General features: G+C 42.8%; 2 protein-coding genes across 3 annotated transcripts in view; one reads left to right on the top strand and one right to left on the bottom strand.

The window, feature by feature from the left end:
- FBXO40 (F-box protein 40) overlaps positions 1-10,115 on the top strand; it is a gene marked incomplete at its 5' end in the record, with an annotated part of 32,015 nt that extends 21,900 nt beyond the window's left edge. Inside the window, 4 exon segments of the mRNA XM_081085983.1 lie at positions 3,463-3,487; positions 3,489-3,516; positions 4,420-6,333; positions 8,905-10,115. Coding sequence (XP_080942109.1) covers positions 3,463-3,487; positions 3,489-3,516; positions 4,420-6,333; positions 8,905-9,120 — 2,183 coding nt within the window. The 3' untranslated portion in view covers positions 9,121-10,115.
- A 3,010-nt stretch (positions 10,116-13,125) lies between these two features.
- Positions 13,126-14,471, bottom strand: part of HCLS1 (hematopoietic cell-specific Lyn substrate 1) — a 34,456-nt gene continuing 33,110 nt past the window's right edge. For both annotated transcript variants that reach the window (XM_081085662.1, XM_081085663.1), the window contains one exon: positions 13,126-14,351. In XM_081085662.1, the coding sequence (XP_080941788.1) occupies positions 14,215-14,351 (137 nt within the window). In that variant the 3' untranslated portion in view covers positions 13,126-14,214. The remainder of the gene's footprint in view (positions 14,352-14,471) is intronic.

Raw genomic sequence — 14,471 nt, 5'->3', positions numbered from 1 at the left:
TGTTTAACAACCACTTTAACAAGCAGTCCACGTGACCCTTATGCTCACTTACTGGCACATAGTAGGTAATCAACAAATGCTTATTGAATAAATGGATGCACAAATGAATACCTAAAAGAACCAGAATATAATTACCTTAAAATTTAAATCTGTCTCTTCTGAAAAAGTTGAGGGGAACTTTCCCAGATTAAAGAGACTAAAACACTAACAAAATGTAATAAATTGACCTTAAAGGGATCATGATCGAAACATTTAAAAAATATATATATGACATTTTGGGGATATATATAAAAAATACATATGACATTTTGGGGATATCTGGTGATGTTAAAAAATTATTTTGTTTTCTTAGGTAAAATTATGTTATTACAATTACAAAGGAAAATGTCTTTATTATTAGAAAATATATGCTGAGATACTTAGCGATGATGTGAAATGATATCAACAACTTATTTTCAAGAACTTTGGCCAGAAATATGTGATTGTGTGTATATGGAGAGAGAGAGAGAGAGAGAGAGAGAGAGAGAGAGAGAAGCAAAACTGGCAAATGTTAACAATTATTGAATCTAGGTGGAGTATACTTGGGTGTTTATTGTATATACTAGAGGCCCAGTGCACAAAATTCGTGCACTGGGGGGGTTTGGTTCTCCAGTCTGGCCTGTGCCCTCTCACAGTGTGGGAGCCCCACAATCAATCTCTCCAAAGAGGTAGGCCCCGCCCACCCATCCGGGGCTCTTTGATGGATTGCCCCAAAGAGGTAGGCCGGAGCCGGGGGTCCTGCCCCTGGCGTCGCCATGTGGCGCTGCCGGGACCTGCCTTCGTGCTGTGCATGCAGCATCAAGTCCCCACCCACCCGCATGTGCCCACTGCGCACACAGCCTCCTGATAATGGATTGTTACGGTGTGAGGGCATGAGGGCATCACGGCGTGAGGGCATGATGACCACATAGGCTTTTATTAGTATAGAGCAGCCGTGGGCAAACTATGGCCCGCGGGCCGGATCCGGCCTGTTTGAAATGAATAAAACTAAAAAAAAAAAAAAAGACCGTACCCTTTTATGTAATGATGTTTACTTTGAATTTATATTAGTTCACACAAACACTCCATCCATGCTTTTGTTCCGCCCTCCAGTCCAGTTTAAGAACTCATTGTGGCCCTCGAGTCAAAAAGTTTGCCCATCCCTGGTATAGAGTCTTTCTGTATATTTGAAAAACCAATTTTAAAGTTGAAGGAAAATTCACCCACAATGAATTGGCAAATCCTAAAAAAATAAAAATTTTAAATAGTGCATTTCTTCTGACTGTTATAGCACAGTAAGAAGCTAGGAAAATTCCAAGACAAGTGGAATAGGGAAACTAAGACAGATAGTTAAATAGCAGTTTGCAGCCACCAAGTAAATCCTGTCTTTCCTAAACCAAGGACACTTAAGAGTAAATGCTTTCTACTTCTCCTCCCCAATTAGAGGATAAATAGCGTAAATCACCCTACTCGGGGAGACAGAAAACAGAAATTCAAGTAAGTGCCATTTGCCAACCACACCCAAGGACAGACAAATTAAGAGAATAAATCTCATCCTGGCACATCAGCATAAAGCTGATGAATTTTCTATTGATCTTCCCCTAACACTTCTTCTAAATGTCCAGCCTTTAAAACCCCTGAAAAGGAAGGTCCCAGGGCACTCTCCCTCCAGGGAGCAAGCCTAGGCTGTTCCCTTTCCCCTCACCTCCCCCCACAGGCACATATCCTTTAAACTCTAAGGAACCCCATGAGACTTGAAACCAGGGAAGCAATAGGCAGCAGCAGCTCATCCTGGTCTAACCCCCTGAACCTGTCTCGAAGGCCCCCTTTTCTTTGACTTCCCAGTAAGCCAAAGCAGCCCAGCCTGGGTTCCCTTGCTACTTCTTCTATGCCAGTGATGGCGAACCTATGACACACGTGTCAGAGGTGACGTGCGAACTCATTTTTTTGGTTGATTTTTCTTTGTTAAGTAGCATTTAAATATATAAAATAAATATCAAAAATATAAGTCTTTGCTTTACTATGGTTGCAAATATCAAAAAATTTCTATATGTGACATGGCACCAGAGTTAAGTTAGGATTTTTCAAAATGCTGACACGCCGAGCTCAAAAGGTTTGCCATCACTGTTCTATGCCCAGTTTCACTGTCCTAGGTGTGTTTTTGCTGAGGCCAATAAATTCTTGCTTGTTTTTCTACATTTTGTCTCTTGATTGAAATCTTTCCTTCAAGAAGACAAGAACTGAGGTCTCCTCATCTTGCCAGTAACATGACTTTTGGATGCTAACCCCTTCCCAGACCGACACAGTACTGAAATTATGCTACTAATTCTCCAGGCCAGGTGTTGCAAAGTGGCAACCACAGATCTATGTAGGCTGCATACATGTTTTTCCTTGGTCCAAATAGAGGTTTTAAAAAAATTAGTTGCCAACATTTAAAATTTCAAGAATTTTTATCTTGATATATTATGTAATAAAATGTTTGTAACATAATAAAATATAAAATACTTAAAATAGCAAACATGTATAGGTAACTTCCTATCAGACATGTACTATCCTAAGAGTTTCAGGTACTGTATTTAATTAATTTGTTCCTCACAATTGGTAGGTACTATTATTTTCGTCCCTTTACAGATGGGGAAAGTGATGAATAAAGAGGTTAAGTAACTTTCCCAAAGTCTCATAGCTATGACTTCTAGTGCCAGGGTGAAATCCCATGCTATCTGCCTCATAACCACTACACATACCACCACTCAAAAATCTACACCCCTCATTTCTCTGGGAAAATCAGAAGATCGGGAAACACATTCCCACCTGGGACCAACTGACAAGAGCCCAAAAGCTACATTCCCCTGAAGGCAGGGTAACTTCTGTTTGCCACAGTCCCCGCTGCTTCTGGGGCTTTAGGGGTTTGGCTCTGCTCTAGCCACAGCACAGCTGAATACACCAGTGAGTGACACGTGACAGATATTTCACCCGTGCACTGCCCAGATTAAGCCAGATGTCAGGCAACCCTCTACGTGGACACGACGCCCCAGTTTCATGAGAAGACTAGTTATAAGTACCAGATGTGTGTATGTTCAGCAGGTTTGGATGGTGTCGAAGTGGAATGTCAGGATAATTGTTGGTAGATAGTGGAAAAAAGTTACAAGAAGCATAAGTTACACACCGCATGGTTGGCAAGAAGGCCCCATCAGAGGGCAGTGTGGGTCAGTTGAAAAGAGCATAGATTAGGGTGGCCTGGGTTGGGACCTGATTTCATCACTTAGCTGCTAGACAACCTTGGACAAGCTATTTAACTTCTCTGGCTTCCATTTCCTTGACTATAAAATGGGGCAATGACACCTTTGGGGTGGTGGAAGGAATTAAATTAGAGAGAGTATGTGAAAGTCCCTTTGGCCCCTGTTAATATAAATAACCAAAATTCTTACTAATCATTCATATTTGTATTTTTATATTTTCCCCTAGAGTTACAAAGCAAGAAGAAATTCGGAAGCTATGGTAAGTATTAAGTTCTTCTTGGATCTTTACATATTAGGGGTCCAGGTCTGGCTTTATTTAGCCTGTAGCCTAAGCAGCTGGCATACTTGTCCTTATGGTTTGATGATCTTTATTGGCTTTTTGCCAAACCAGGGCTGCTAGAGCAGAACCTGGAAGAAATGGATATGGAGCAGGAGAAAATCAGAGAGCTAAGAAAGATTTGTGAGCAAAGATTTTTAGTAAACCTTTAAAAATAAAAAAGCAAAAAAATGCAGCAATAATGTAAGTAACTAACAATTTCTTCATTCAGTGTATTATTGAGTACCTACAATGGTCCAGGCCCAGTGACAGGTGCTAGAGATGCAGATGTAGACAAGACCAGACATGGCCCTGCCTCCCAGCATGTCCCCTGGTGGTAGCTGGTTAAATGAATGACAGCACTTTCATTCTGGAATGTACACTGCCATTATGAAGAAAGTTTGTAGAGAATAATTAATAAAACAGCCTGATCTCATGTTATAGTAGCAAGTTAAAAAGCAGGATGCAAAATTGCATTCACAGTATTAACTGTGTACTATAAATCACCCATAATCCACAACTTAAAAATAATAATTGTCAACAATTATTATTCTCAACATTGAACATCATTGCATTTAGCACTGGTTTTTTTCCTATTCTAAACACCTCTATTATATACATAAAATGAACATATGGAAAAGAGCGGTATAGTTATTATTTCTGGATTGTGGGATTATGAGTGATTTTTTGCTTTTTTCTCTATGCTGTTGTATACTTTCCAAGGTTCCTATCAGAAGCACGTATAAACAGAAAATAAGTCACTAAAAACACAGTCACAGTCACACATAGAGCTTCTCTCCCAGCAGTCATTTGTCTTCTCTTCCCCTTGGCCTTTGGTTTTTCCAGGGCAAGGCACGCAGGCCTCCACCGGGACAGCACAGGCATTGTGAGAGATGCTTCAACCGTCACTGCCACATTCCCGTGGAGCCCAATGTCTCCTGCATGATGATAAACTGCCACCTGTCCTGTGGTGCCACCTTCCACATGTGCAAAGAGGCAGAGCATGAGCTCCTCTGCCCTTTAGAGCAGGTGCCATGCCTCAACTCTGAATATGGCTGCCCCCTTTCCATGTCCCGCCACAAGCTGGCCAAGCACCTGCAGGTGTGTCCCGCCAGCGTGGTCTGCTGCTCCATGGAGTGGAACCGCTGGCCAAATGTGGACTCCGAAACACCCCTTCATAAGAACATCATGAAAGAGACCCCCAGTGAGGAGTGTTTGGACACAGCCCTGGCCCTCCAGGACCAGAAGGTCCTTTTCAGATCTTTGAAAATGGTGGAACTTTTCCCAGAAACTAGAGAGCCCACGGAGGAGGCACCTACTATGAATGGTGAAGCCAGCTGGGAAGAAATGGGAGGAGCGGTGGGTGGAGTCAATGCTGGTTTAGTGCCACATAGCTCCCAGTCGGCCACTAAAGAAGAGATGGCAGAACTGAGTCAAGAAGAACTCCAGGTGTTGGCCAAAACCAAAGAAGGGATGGACCTGGAAAAGTTCAGCAAGTGGGAAAATATTTTCAGCAAAGAGCATGCAGCCTCTGCTTTAACAAACTCATCAGCGAGCTGTGAGAACAAGAGCAGTAATGGCCCAGGGAAAGAACAGATTTCCATCACCAATAACATGACAGGAGAGGCCAGTGCTGAAGAGAGAGAATCACAAGAGAACCAGAGACAGCAGGACTATCATGCAGCTATGGAAACAACAGGGCTTGCCCCTTGGCAGGATGGTGTTCTGGAGAGACTGAAATCGGCGGTGGATGCAAAGGACTATAATATGTATCTGGTGCACAATGGGAGGATGCTTATCCACTTCGGTCAGATGCCTGCTTGTACACCTAAGGAGAAAGACTTTGTTTATGGCAACCTAGAGGCTCAGGAAGTGAAGACTGTATATACCTTCAAAGTCCCTGTGAGCTACTGTGGGAAGCGGGCTCGTGTTGGAGATGCCATGTTGAGTTGTAAGCCAAGTGAACACAAGGCCGTAGACACTTCAGACTTAGGGGTCACTGTGGAGGACCTGCCCAAATCAGATCTCATCAAGACCACCCTCCTGTGTGCTTTGGAAAGAGAACTCAAAGGTCACGTCATCTCTGAATCCAGGAGCATTGATGGGCTATTCATGGATTTTGCTACCCAGACATACAATTTTGAGCAAGAACAGTTTTCCTCTGGAACAGTGCTGGCTGACCTCCTAACCACTGCCAACCCAGAGGGGCTCCATGTGGAACTCCACAGTGAGTGTGTGACCAGGAGACACAACAAGAGCAGCTCTGCCTTCACTTTCACCTGCAACAAATTCTTCAGGAGGGATGAATTCCCCCTGCATTTCAAGAATGTCCACACAGACATTCAGTCATGTCTCGATGGCTGGTTTCAGCATCGGTGCCCCCTTGCCTACTTGGGATGTACATTTATTCAAAACCATTTCCGTCCCCCAGGGCAAAAGGCAAAATTGATCTATAGTCAAGAGCTCAAGACCTTTGCCATCAAGCCGGAGGTTGCTTCAGAGCTGAATGAGGGAAGGAAGAGCAACCATCTCTCAGGTCCTAGAGGAAAAGGCCAAAATTCTCTAACCAGCCTGCCCTTGGAGATTTTGCAGTACATTGCTGGGTTCTTGGACAGCATCAGCCTGTCCCAGCTCTCCCAGGTGTCTGTGCTGATGAGGAATATCTGTGCCACTTTGTTACAAGAGAGAGGGATGGTACTCCTGCAATGGAAGAAGAAGAAGTATTCCCATGGAGGCACCTCCTGGAGAGTCCACAAAGAGGCAAGTAAACTACTCATTCATTCATTCATTCATTCATTCATTCATTCATTCATTCAATAAATATTTAAGAGCCTTTTGTGTGACAAACACTGTACTAGACACTGGGATTCTACTAAGTTACTGGGAATGAGACATAATTCCTGAGCTCAAGGTCAGTCCACCAGGGAAGACAGACTGATAAACATATTAATGGCAATACAAATGGCAGTGCCTGTTTATCTCTATGTATGTGTCCTGGATATCTTCTGTGTGCTCGAATGATCCATTCTCCAACCTTCTCCACCAAGATCTGCCTACTCCCCCCCGCCAACACCCCCACCCCCACAGGAGGCTTATCTCTGTAGATTGCCTCAACTGGTTCCCTTGCATTTCAGCTTCCAGTTAGGTTAACCTAATGGGCGTGCTTCAGCAGGAGATGGGCAGGAGGGAGGGAGAAGAGTGAGGTTGACATTTCTATTCTTCTGGCTTCCTCCCTGCATGCATTCTCCCTCCCTGACACTTCGCAGTGGAAATGTCTCTCCACTGTAGGTGGTTATGTCAGATGGCTCTTTCCACATGATGACTCATTCTGGTCCAATGATCTCCCTTCTTCTTCCCTTTCAAGTCTGGATACTGCACTATTTCTTGTGGCTTTCCTAAACTATGTCCACAGTTTGTATATTATTTCTTTAAAAAAATGCCCTTCAAATGACCCAATTTGAATGTGCCATCTGTTTCCTGCCTGGACTCTGATTGACACAGGAGCCAACAAATTCCCCTCAGTCCCATGTCAACTATATTTTAAACAATGTATGCCTTTGTTAAGGCACTTTGAAGATAAATAATTTCTTAAATAATTTGCTCCATGACTTCCCCTAGTTCAAATGCTTATTGAAGTTTTCAAAAAACAAAACAAAAACAACCTGCTATATATATCAAATGTGTTCCTCTCCCCACCACCCCCAGTCAGTTTATACTTGCTTAACTGTATTATAACTTCTATCACCTTACTTTCACTTCTTGTACCATACAGAAGTGAAACTCCTAGTTCATCGTATCCAAAATGACCTTAGCATACTTTCTCATGGTAAATATGTTGGTTATATGAACCACAAATTTATGTGCCCATTGAGGTGAATAATTTCTTAATTTCACAGTTGAGTTTCTTCCCAATATGTGGGTGTGTGCAAACTGGCATTGGGGAGTTAGAGTTGTTTACATCTATATTTATTAAATATGTCTAAAACATTGTGTATATTTACTATTATTTATTCCCTGAGCAGTCTTCTTCAAAAATTGAGATTCTTTCTTCCTATATACCCATGCCTACATCCATGTGTTAAACAAACACTGACTGCCACCCAACCATGTGCTAGAAATAAGCACAAATGAGACTAAAGCCCTGCCCTTTGGGAATTGTATACTCTAGAATTGCCTAGTATCTTCCTCTGTAAAATCAGATGCAAATAATTTAATTTACTTACTAGAAATTCCATTATTTTTTGGCCCATGTTTTTTCTCAATTAAATGATTACTGCCCATTTTTGCATATCGTTTGGGGTAAACTAATTTCCTTGCAGAAAGAAAAAAAGAGAATTTAGTTGGAACATCCTTTAACTCCAACTAAATTCTCTTTCTGGAGTTAAAATGGCTCTTTGAAGTAAAAGGGAAATTGTTCAAGATTCTAGAAAGCACTTTTCTTTCATAGGAACAATGGCAATAAACTGGGGGTGAAGTGGTCAGATTGAAATGGTACCAGGTTATGCCTACTCATGTAGCCAGATTTTAAAACTAGGGACTTTGCCACCACATTCTAGGTAGAAAGGCCAGAGGATGTTTGAGTACCAGACACCTAGATTTCTACTAAGATTTCTGTTATAAGCTTTCTTATATGTTATAACACTTTTAGTTTCAAATGCCAGAATACCAACTTAAAGTGACATAAACAATAAAGGGAATTCATTGGCCCCCAAATAACTAAAAAGCCCAAAGGGAATAGCTTCAGGTAAGGCTTGATCTAGCAGCTCAAGAAAAACAAATGGTGTTTTCCTTTCCTTTTTAAATTTCTACTTTCTTAATAATGGCTCCATTCTAAGACATAGGGTTCCTTGGTGGCTCCTGGTGGCTGCTAGCAACTCCTAAAACTGCTGTTTCCCAGTTCAAGTGCAGAGGAGAAAAAAGAATCTGCTTCTTAATATCTCAACATAAAAAAGAAGTTCTGGAGTTGAGTCTCATTGAAACTAATTGTATGGATTTGAACTACCTGTGTATGCTGGAACTGGTGTGTGTGTGTGTGTGTGTGTGTGTGTGTGTGTGTGTGTGTGTGTGTGTGTTAGTGGTGATGGGGGGTCAATATGCAGATTAATATTAGTCATTCCAGCACAACTGCATGACTGGCTAGGAAGATTATCAGTTGGAAGGAGGAACTAGGAATTGGGTGCTAGAGAAGGAACTGTCTGCAGCAGCCATTAACCACCCCCTGGAAGCTGAGACCAGGAAAAACAGAAAGGCATTTCCTTACATCCTTCAAATAAAGCTAGCCTGAGGGTATTGCCCCAATGTTCACTTTTGAACTTCTGTCTTTCCCAACAGATCTGGCAATTCAGCAGCCTCTTCGCTAAGATCAACAGCTGGGAATTTAATGAAGTCCCCTCCATGTCTGAGCACCTGAAGACATGTCCTTTCAATGTTGTAGAGCACAAGACTGACCCAATTCTTTTGACCAGCATGTGTCAGCCCCAGGAGCAGGCCCGAGAGAGCTTGGTCACCACCTTTAGAGCCAGACCACAAGGAAGACAAACCAACTAAAGATTCAGATACCACCAGTCTTGAATTTCTCCTCAGAGTTACTGAAAGTAGGACAGAACGTGGCTTGGGGAACTTCCCTCTGTAAACTGCATATAGGCTTATCTGGGTGTATTAGAACATGCACTGTCCTTCAAGGTCTAAGAATTCCCTAAGCCCTGCCTTGTACAATTGCTATAGTACCATATTGATGACTTACTTCCTTTCCTTTTTTATTTCTAAGATAAATCAGGTTGAAGAGAAAGTAGGTAACAAGGTCATTTAGGAAGATAAGCCCCATTTCTTAGAAATGAGAGAGCAATGAATTCCATAACCAGTATAGGCCTGTGCTTTTATTGGGGGTGGGAGGTCAGTCTATAAGCACGTTCAGATTTGTGGGGCAGGCAATACAGGGATGTGGACTAAGGTGCCGGTCCTCCATGGTGAGGGGTTCACCGTTTGAAGGTTCTGGGGCTGGGGTTGTCTTGACATTCAAGCCCAGGGCTGTTGTTAGTTGCCCCACTGCCCCTAAACCAAGACAGTCCGAACACAGCCCTACAGAATAGAGACCTTGGCTGAGCCTTGAAGAGACCACAAACCAAAGGATAAAAGGCAGAAATTAGGTCAGAGAGTTTGTTGTGCAGAATCTTGGCAACATATAAGAAAACCTTGAAAAATGAAGAGTCCATAAGATACAATATTCATGGAGAAAATTAGGGCAAAAAGCCTCAAGCCTACATCTAAACATTTTAATAATGACTTAAGAGTCAAGGTTCTTTTCTTCTGAAAACAATAGGTCTGGATTATGAAGAACATTGCATAGCCCAGCACCAGCACCCACTGCAGGTCCTGCGGCACCAGTCACCAGGTCCTAGACACCACCTGAGTAACTCAGGGATCTTAGGAAGGAAGTCATGGAACAATAGTGGTTCCCTGTCATTGTTCCTACATATTATTGGTCGTCTTCAGGTGTCAAAAATGGGTGATACTGCTAGTTTTGGGTAACAAACAGTGAAACTCATGAGAACAAAACTAAAAGAAAAATACACAATTGAAACTGACTTCCCCTAAAGCAGGGTTTCTGGGAACTGCTGACATTGTGCACTGAATAAATCTTTGTCATGAGGGACTGTCCTGTGTGTCATATGACATCTTACAGCATCATTAGCCTCTAGCCATAGTACACCCACAGCTGTAACAACCAAAACTGCCTCCAGACATTGTTAAATATCCTCTGAGTCACTCCTGGTTGAGAACCACTGCCCTAAAAGATGACATACCAGTGGCAGTAAGTTAGGATCAGCTGTTTAGTATAGCAAAATCTTCTCTCACACATAGTGACTTCATCAGCTCCGTATTTACTAAGTAGGTTCTAGAGACACATGGAGATATTAACTTGTGAATTGAATCAAGTGGAGCTGGTGTGTTTGGTGTGCCTGTATGCCCTGGGGTTACGTTCAAAAGCAGATTCCTTCAGCTCTCTCCCAGTGTAGCTGAAGCGAGGAATGTTAAGCTACTTATCTTGTGTTTACATCCCTCTCACTTTAATTGGTGCCATTTTCTCAGTCCTAGCAGCCCTCAAACAAGTGAGAAAGAAGGGAAAGGAAGTCAGACACTGTGGGCAAGTAGAGAACAAAGAATTTAGCCAACAATAACAACAAAAATGAGGCTAGTTGATCTGGATGCTTGTTGTTGCCTGGATCTCTCTCTGAACATGGTCTGAAGCTGGTGTAGATGAAGTAGGTGGCACCTCTGAGAAGAGTCAAGAAGCATTTGAGCAAGTCCCAGAACAGAAGTATGCTCATCTTTTCATTAGAATATGCCACTTGATACTATTCGGTTATGTAACTCATTCTTATGGTTTGGTTTATATTGTACATTTGTATATAAGGCAACATTTTCTAAAAATATAGAGTGTGAGCTAATATTTTATTCATTGAAGATGAGTAACTAGAAACAACTAAACACTAAAGTGGGAAAGGTAGGAGAAGGGAGATTTCTTCAGGTATCAGTTCCATGTATTTTGGCTCAAGTCCTTATATGAAAAAAGAAAGCTCCTAGAGTCCATTCTGGGTCTTTCATCTTACTAGAAGAAAAGAAAGAAAGGGGAGCCAAGGGAGATACAAATTAGGGGCTACTGTTAGATGGGAGAGAAGTACAGAGAAAGGAAGAGAGCAGAGGGCTTTCCTTTTGCAATCTGGGTGGGTGGGGGGCAGGCAGGGCTCAGGGAGCAATCAGGACAGTGCCACACTGCTCTGTGGGCTGCACAGTTTCCGTCACACTTTCCTTGTTGCTGCCTTCACAGCAATATTGAATCAATCAACATCATCAAACACATTTTGTAAGATATCTAATTGTACATATTGCAGGAAAGCAGGATACCGCAGTATATGCACTGGTTTATACAAACAAGCACATTTTATGATGAGAGGGCAGTTGGAGCAAAAGGAAAACCTTTTATGAGACTGAATTAGGCAGAAGATCATCTGGTTAGTGAGGTAAGGCTGTAGTGAGTAGCATGGGCAGCAAGCGTTATCTGACAGAGGCAAGACGGTTAGACATGGCTTCAGACTAAGAAGCACTGAGGGGAGTGGAAAGGGACAGTGTACCCAGGAATAGGAGCCTGGATGGAAGATGTCTATGAGGAGAGCCCTTGATGAGTATCACCACCAAGATAATCAGTTCAGAGTAGAAATCAGCCAAAGTGGAGGGAGAGGTCTGGAGAACTGAGGCAGTTCTGTAAAATTGTTGCTTTAATAGAACCGGGGTCTGAAAAAGAAGTTTCTGTCTTAAAATAAAGGGAAAAGGGAAAAAAGCAAGGAGGGACTTGGAGATGTAACCAGAAAACCACTGTAAAATTCTGACCTGTGTGTGATGGCAAATACAACTGAAGTGAAGAAGGGGGTTGTGTATATCTATGATGGCTTACCTTTGTGTACTGGAAATCCCAACGTCTCTATAAGCAAAAATAAAAGCTGCTTTGCACTCTGAAAGGCTACCTGGGTGAATCTTGTAAGGTAGGACTAGAGACAGATTTGTGATTCACTGGCATAGAAGCCATTGTGAAAATAAAGGAGTGTGTGTCTTAAAGAAAAGCCAGGGAATAAGCCTGAGGGACACAGTGCTCCCAGCACGTGGGCAGCTCACAGCTGTAGGAAGTCCTGGAGCATCTGGGGAGCTCGGTCACTAATCCGAGCTGCCACTCTCTTCATCTTTGAAAGTTGTGCTCAACTTCTGATACTGGTTACCGCACAGACTTCTATGTCTTACTTACAAGATTCCCTACACCAACCAAATCTCTGGCTTTGATTTAGATTTTGTTCTGATTTTTGCCTCGCATCTCCTATCTGGGCTTCAGGAGCACAATGGCCTGGGCTAGGATAAACCCACCATGCCCTGTCCTCATTCTCCTCACCCTCATACTTTGCTAGTGATTCGCTTGTTGCCCATCACTGGCTGTCAAAATGTCTTCACTGTTTTTCATATCATATTCATCCATGAACCACACAGAAGCTTCATGAGTTTTTTCCCATCTACCCACATACTTGGCCATCAATTTCAGTCATCCAGCTACAAAGAAATTGGAACTTTCTTGAGTAGAGGACACTGTCTCTGACTAAATCTTCTATCACTTCATTGAAGTCTGTGTTCCTTTAGCTTTTGTCTTTTTTGTTGTTGTTGCCAAATATCCCTTTTCCTCCTTCCTAATCTCTAATTTGTGCTGCTTCTTCAAGAATCTTCATCTCCTAGAAGAGTGTAGTCATTACTCCCAGGCAGAAGGTGGCTGGCCTCTCACAACTGCTGAAGCCAGTAGAAGTTCTACCTGGCCTCCTGTTCCCCACCTTACCACCATTCCCCAGGCTGATCTGTTAGGACTGGGTTTAAGTATAGCCTAAGGAAAAGGCTAGACATCAGGGCACAGGAGGATGGTCAGTGGTAGGAGGGAATCTTCTGGATATGCCTGAAAGAGGGAAGGAGAATTGGAGCCATGAGAGTCAAGGCCATTGAGAGATGCATAAAAAGTAGTATGTATGTCAGCCTAGAGGTGAAACATAGTCCCACTTTATTTCCAATTTTAAGACTGAGCAGAGAAAAGGTATCTCTGCAGGAAAGGAAAGTAAGCAAATAGCACAATGAGGTAAACCAGGCAGTCTAAACATACCTTCCTAGGTAAGCAAACCAGGAAGCTCAGAGCTCACAAAAGCAGAAGGCTGAGCTTGAGGTGTTAGAAGTGTGGACAAAAGGGGCCACATGCTGACCTGACAAGCTCAGGGGAGGCCTGCATGGCAGTCTTGCAAACTCGGAGACCTAAAGTAACCACAAAGGATGGTCTGAAATTACACTTTAACTAAAAGCAGTTATGGTGGGCAGTTACATCCTAGGCCAGTATCTTCACTGACAAGGTCAACCTTTACCTTAACCGAGCCTATCTGTCTTTTTGCATCTATGATAACATACCCTTGAAATGTCTGGGTAACTTGTGACTTACCTATTTCTGGAGCCCCTGGGGCACAACCAAATGTGCTGGGCCCCAGGACAGATACCACAAATCCCTTCATCATCATGTTAATTGTTCCTGCACCCACCTAAGTATGTGTCCATCATTTTACTTTTTATCCTATCCCAGAGGTTTCCCCGCTTTGCTTAATCCCACCTCCTTAATCTATCACCAATGAATTTCATGTAACCCACCTATGTTCTTCTTTGATTGGAATATATAAATACGGATGTAACCCCGCCATTCTCGGGAGCACTATCTCAATTCGTTGAGGTTCTGCTTCCCGGTATATGTCGACAGTTTGGCTCAAATAAACTCACAAAAATTCTTTACCGGTTTCAATGGTTTTTTTACGTTAACAGAAGGAATACTCATGGGGAAGGAGGTGGGACAACAAAGTAAATGTCTATGAGCTCACACAGGACAGAGAGGACAATGAAGGAGAGCTTCATCTTCATGTTATCTCTGCCCCAAACCCTAATGGAGGAGGAGAGAGAAATCTATCTAAAACCTCAGGCAACTCATGACATCCTATTAGACACTTGCAGCAGATGGGAGGAAGTGGGGGCAGAGCCACTTTGATCATGGGAAGTCACAGTGCAGAATACAATCTGGGCCATTTACTGGAGAAGATTGACATAATTTGCAGGGAAGAGTCCAAAGTGACCGTGGCAACGTCCCCGCCACCAGCCCTCGTCCACCATCTCAATGTCAGTGATGATGTCATCTGGGTCAAAGGAAATCTCATCACTTCCCTCTGGAGAGGAAATTGACAGGATATTAGGATGGTTAGACAGGTATCTCTTTATCCCTATACCCACTCTAAACCTCAGGAAGAGAAATAGCCCTGGTCTTCTTGATGTCAAGTCTGGACACT

Source organism: Myotis nattereri (assembly GCF_964212035.1).
Source record: "Myotis nattereri genome assembly, chromosome: 3".
Taxonomy (NCBI): domain Eukaryota; kingdom Metazoa; phylum Chordata; class Mammalia; order Chiroptera; family Vespertilionidae; genus Myotis; species Myotis nattereri.
Note: the sequence above shows the minus strand (reverse complement) of the source record. Positions and strands in the feature narration are given on the sequence as shown.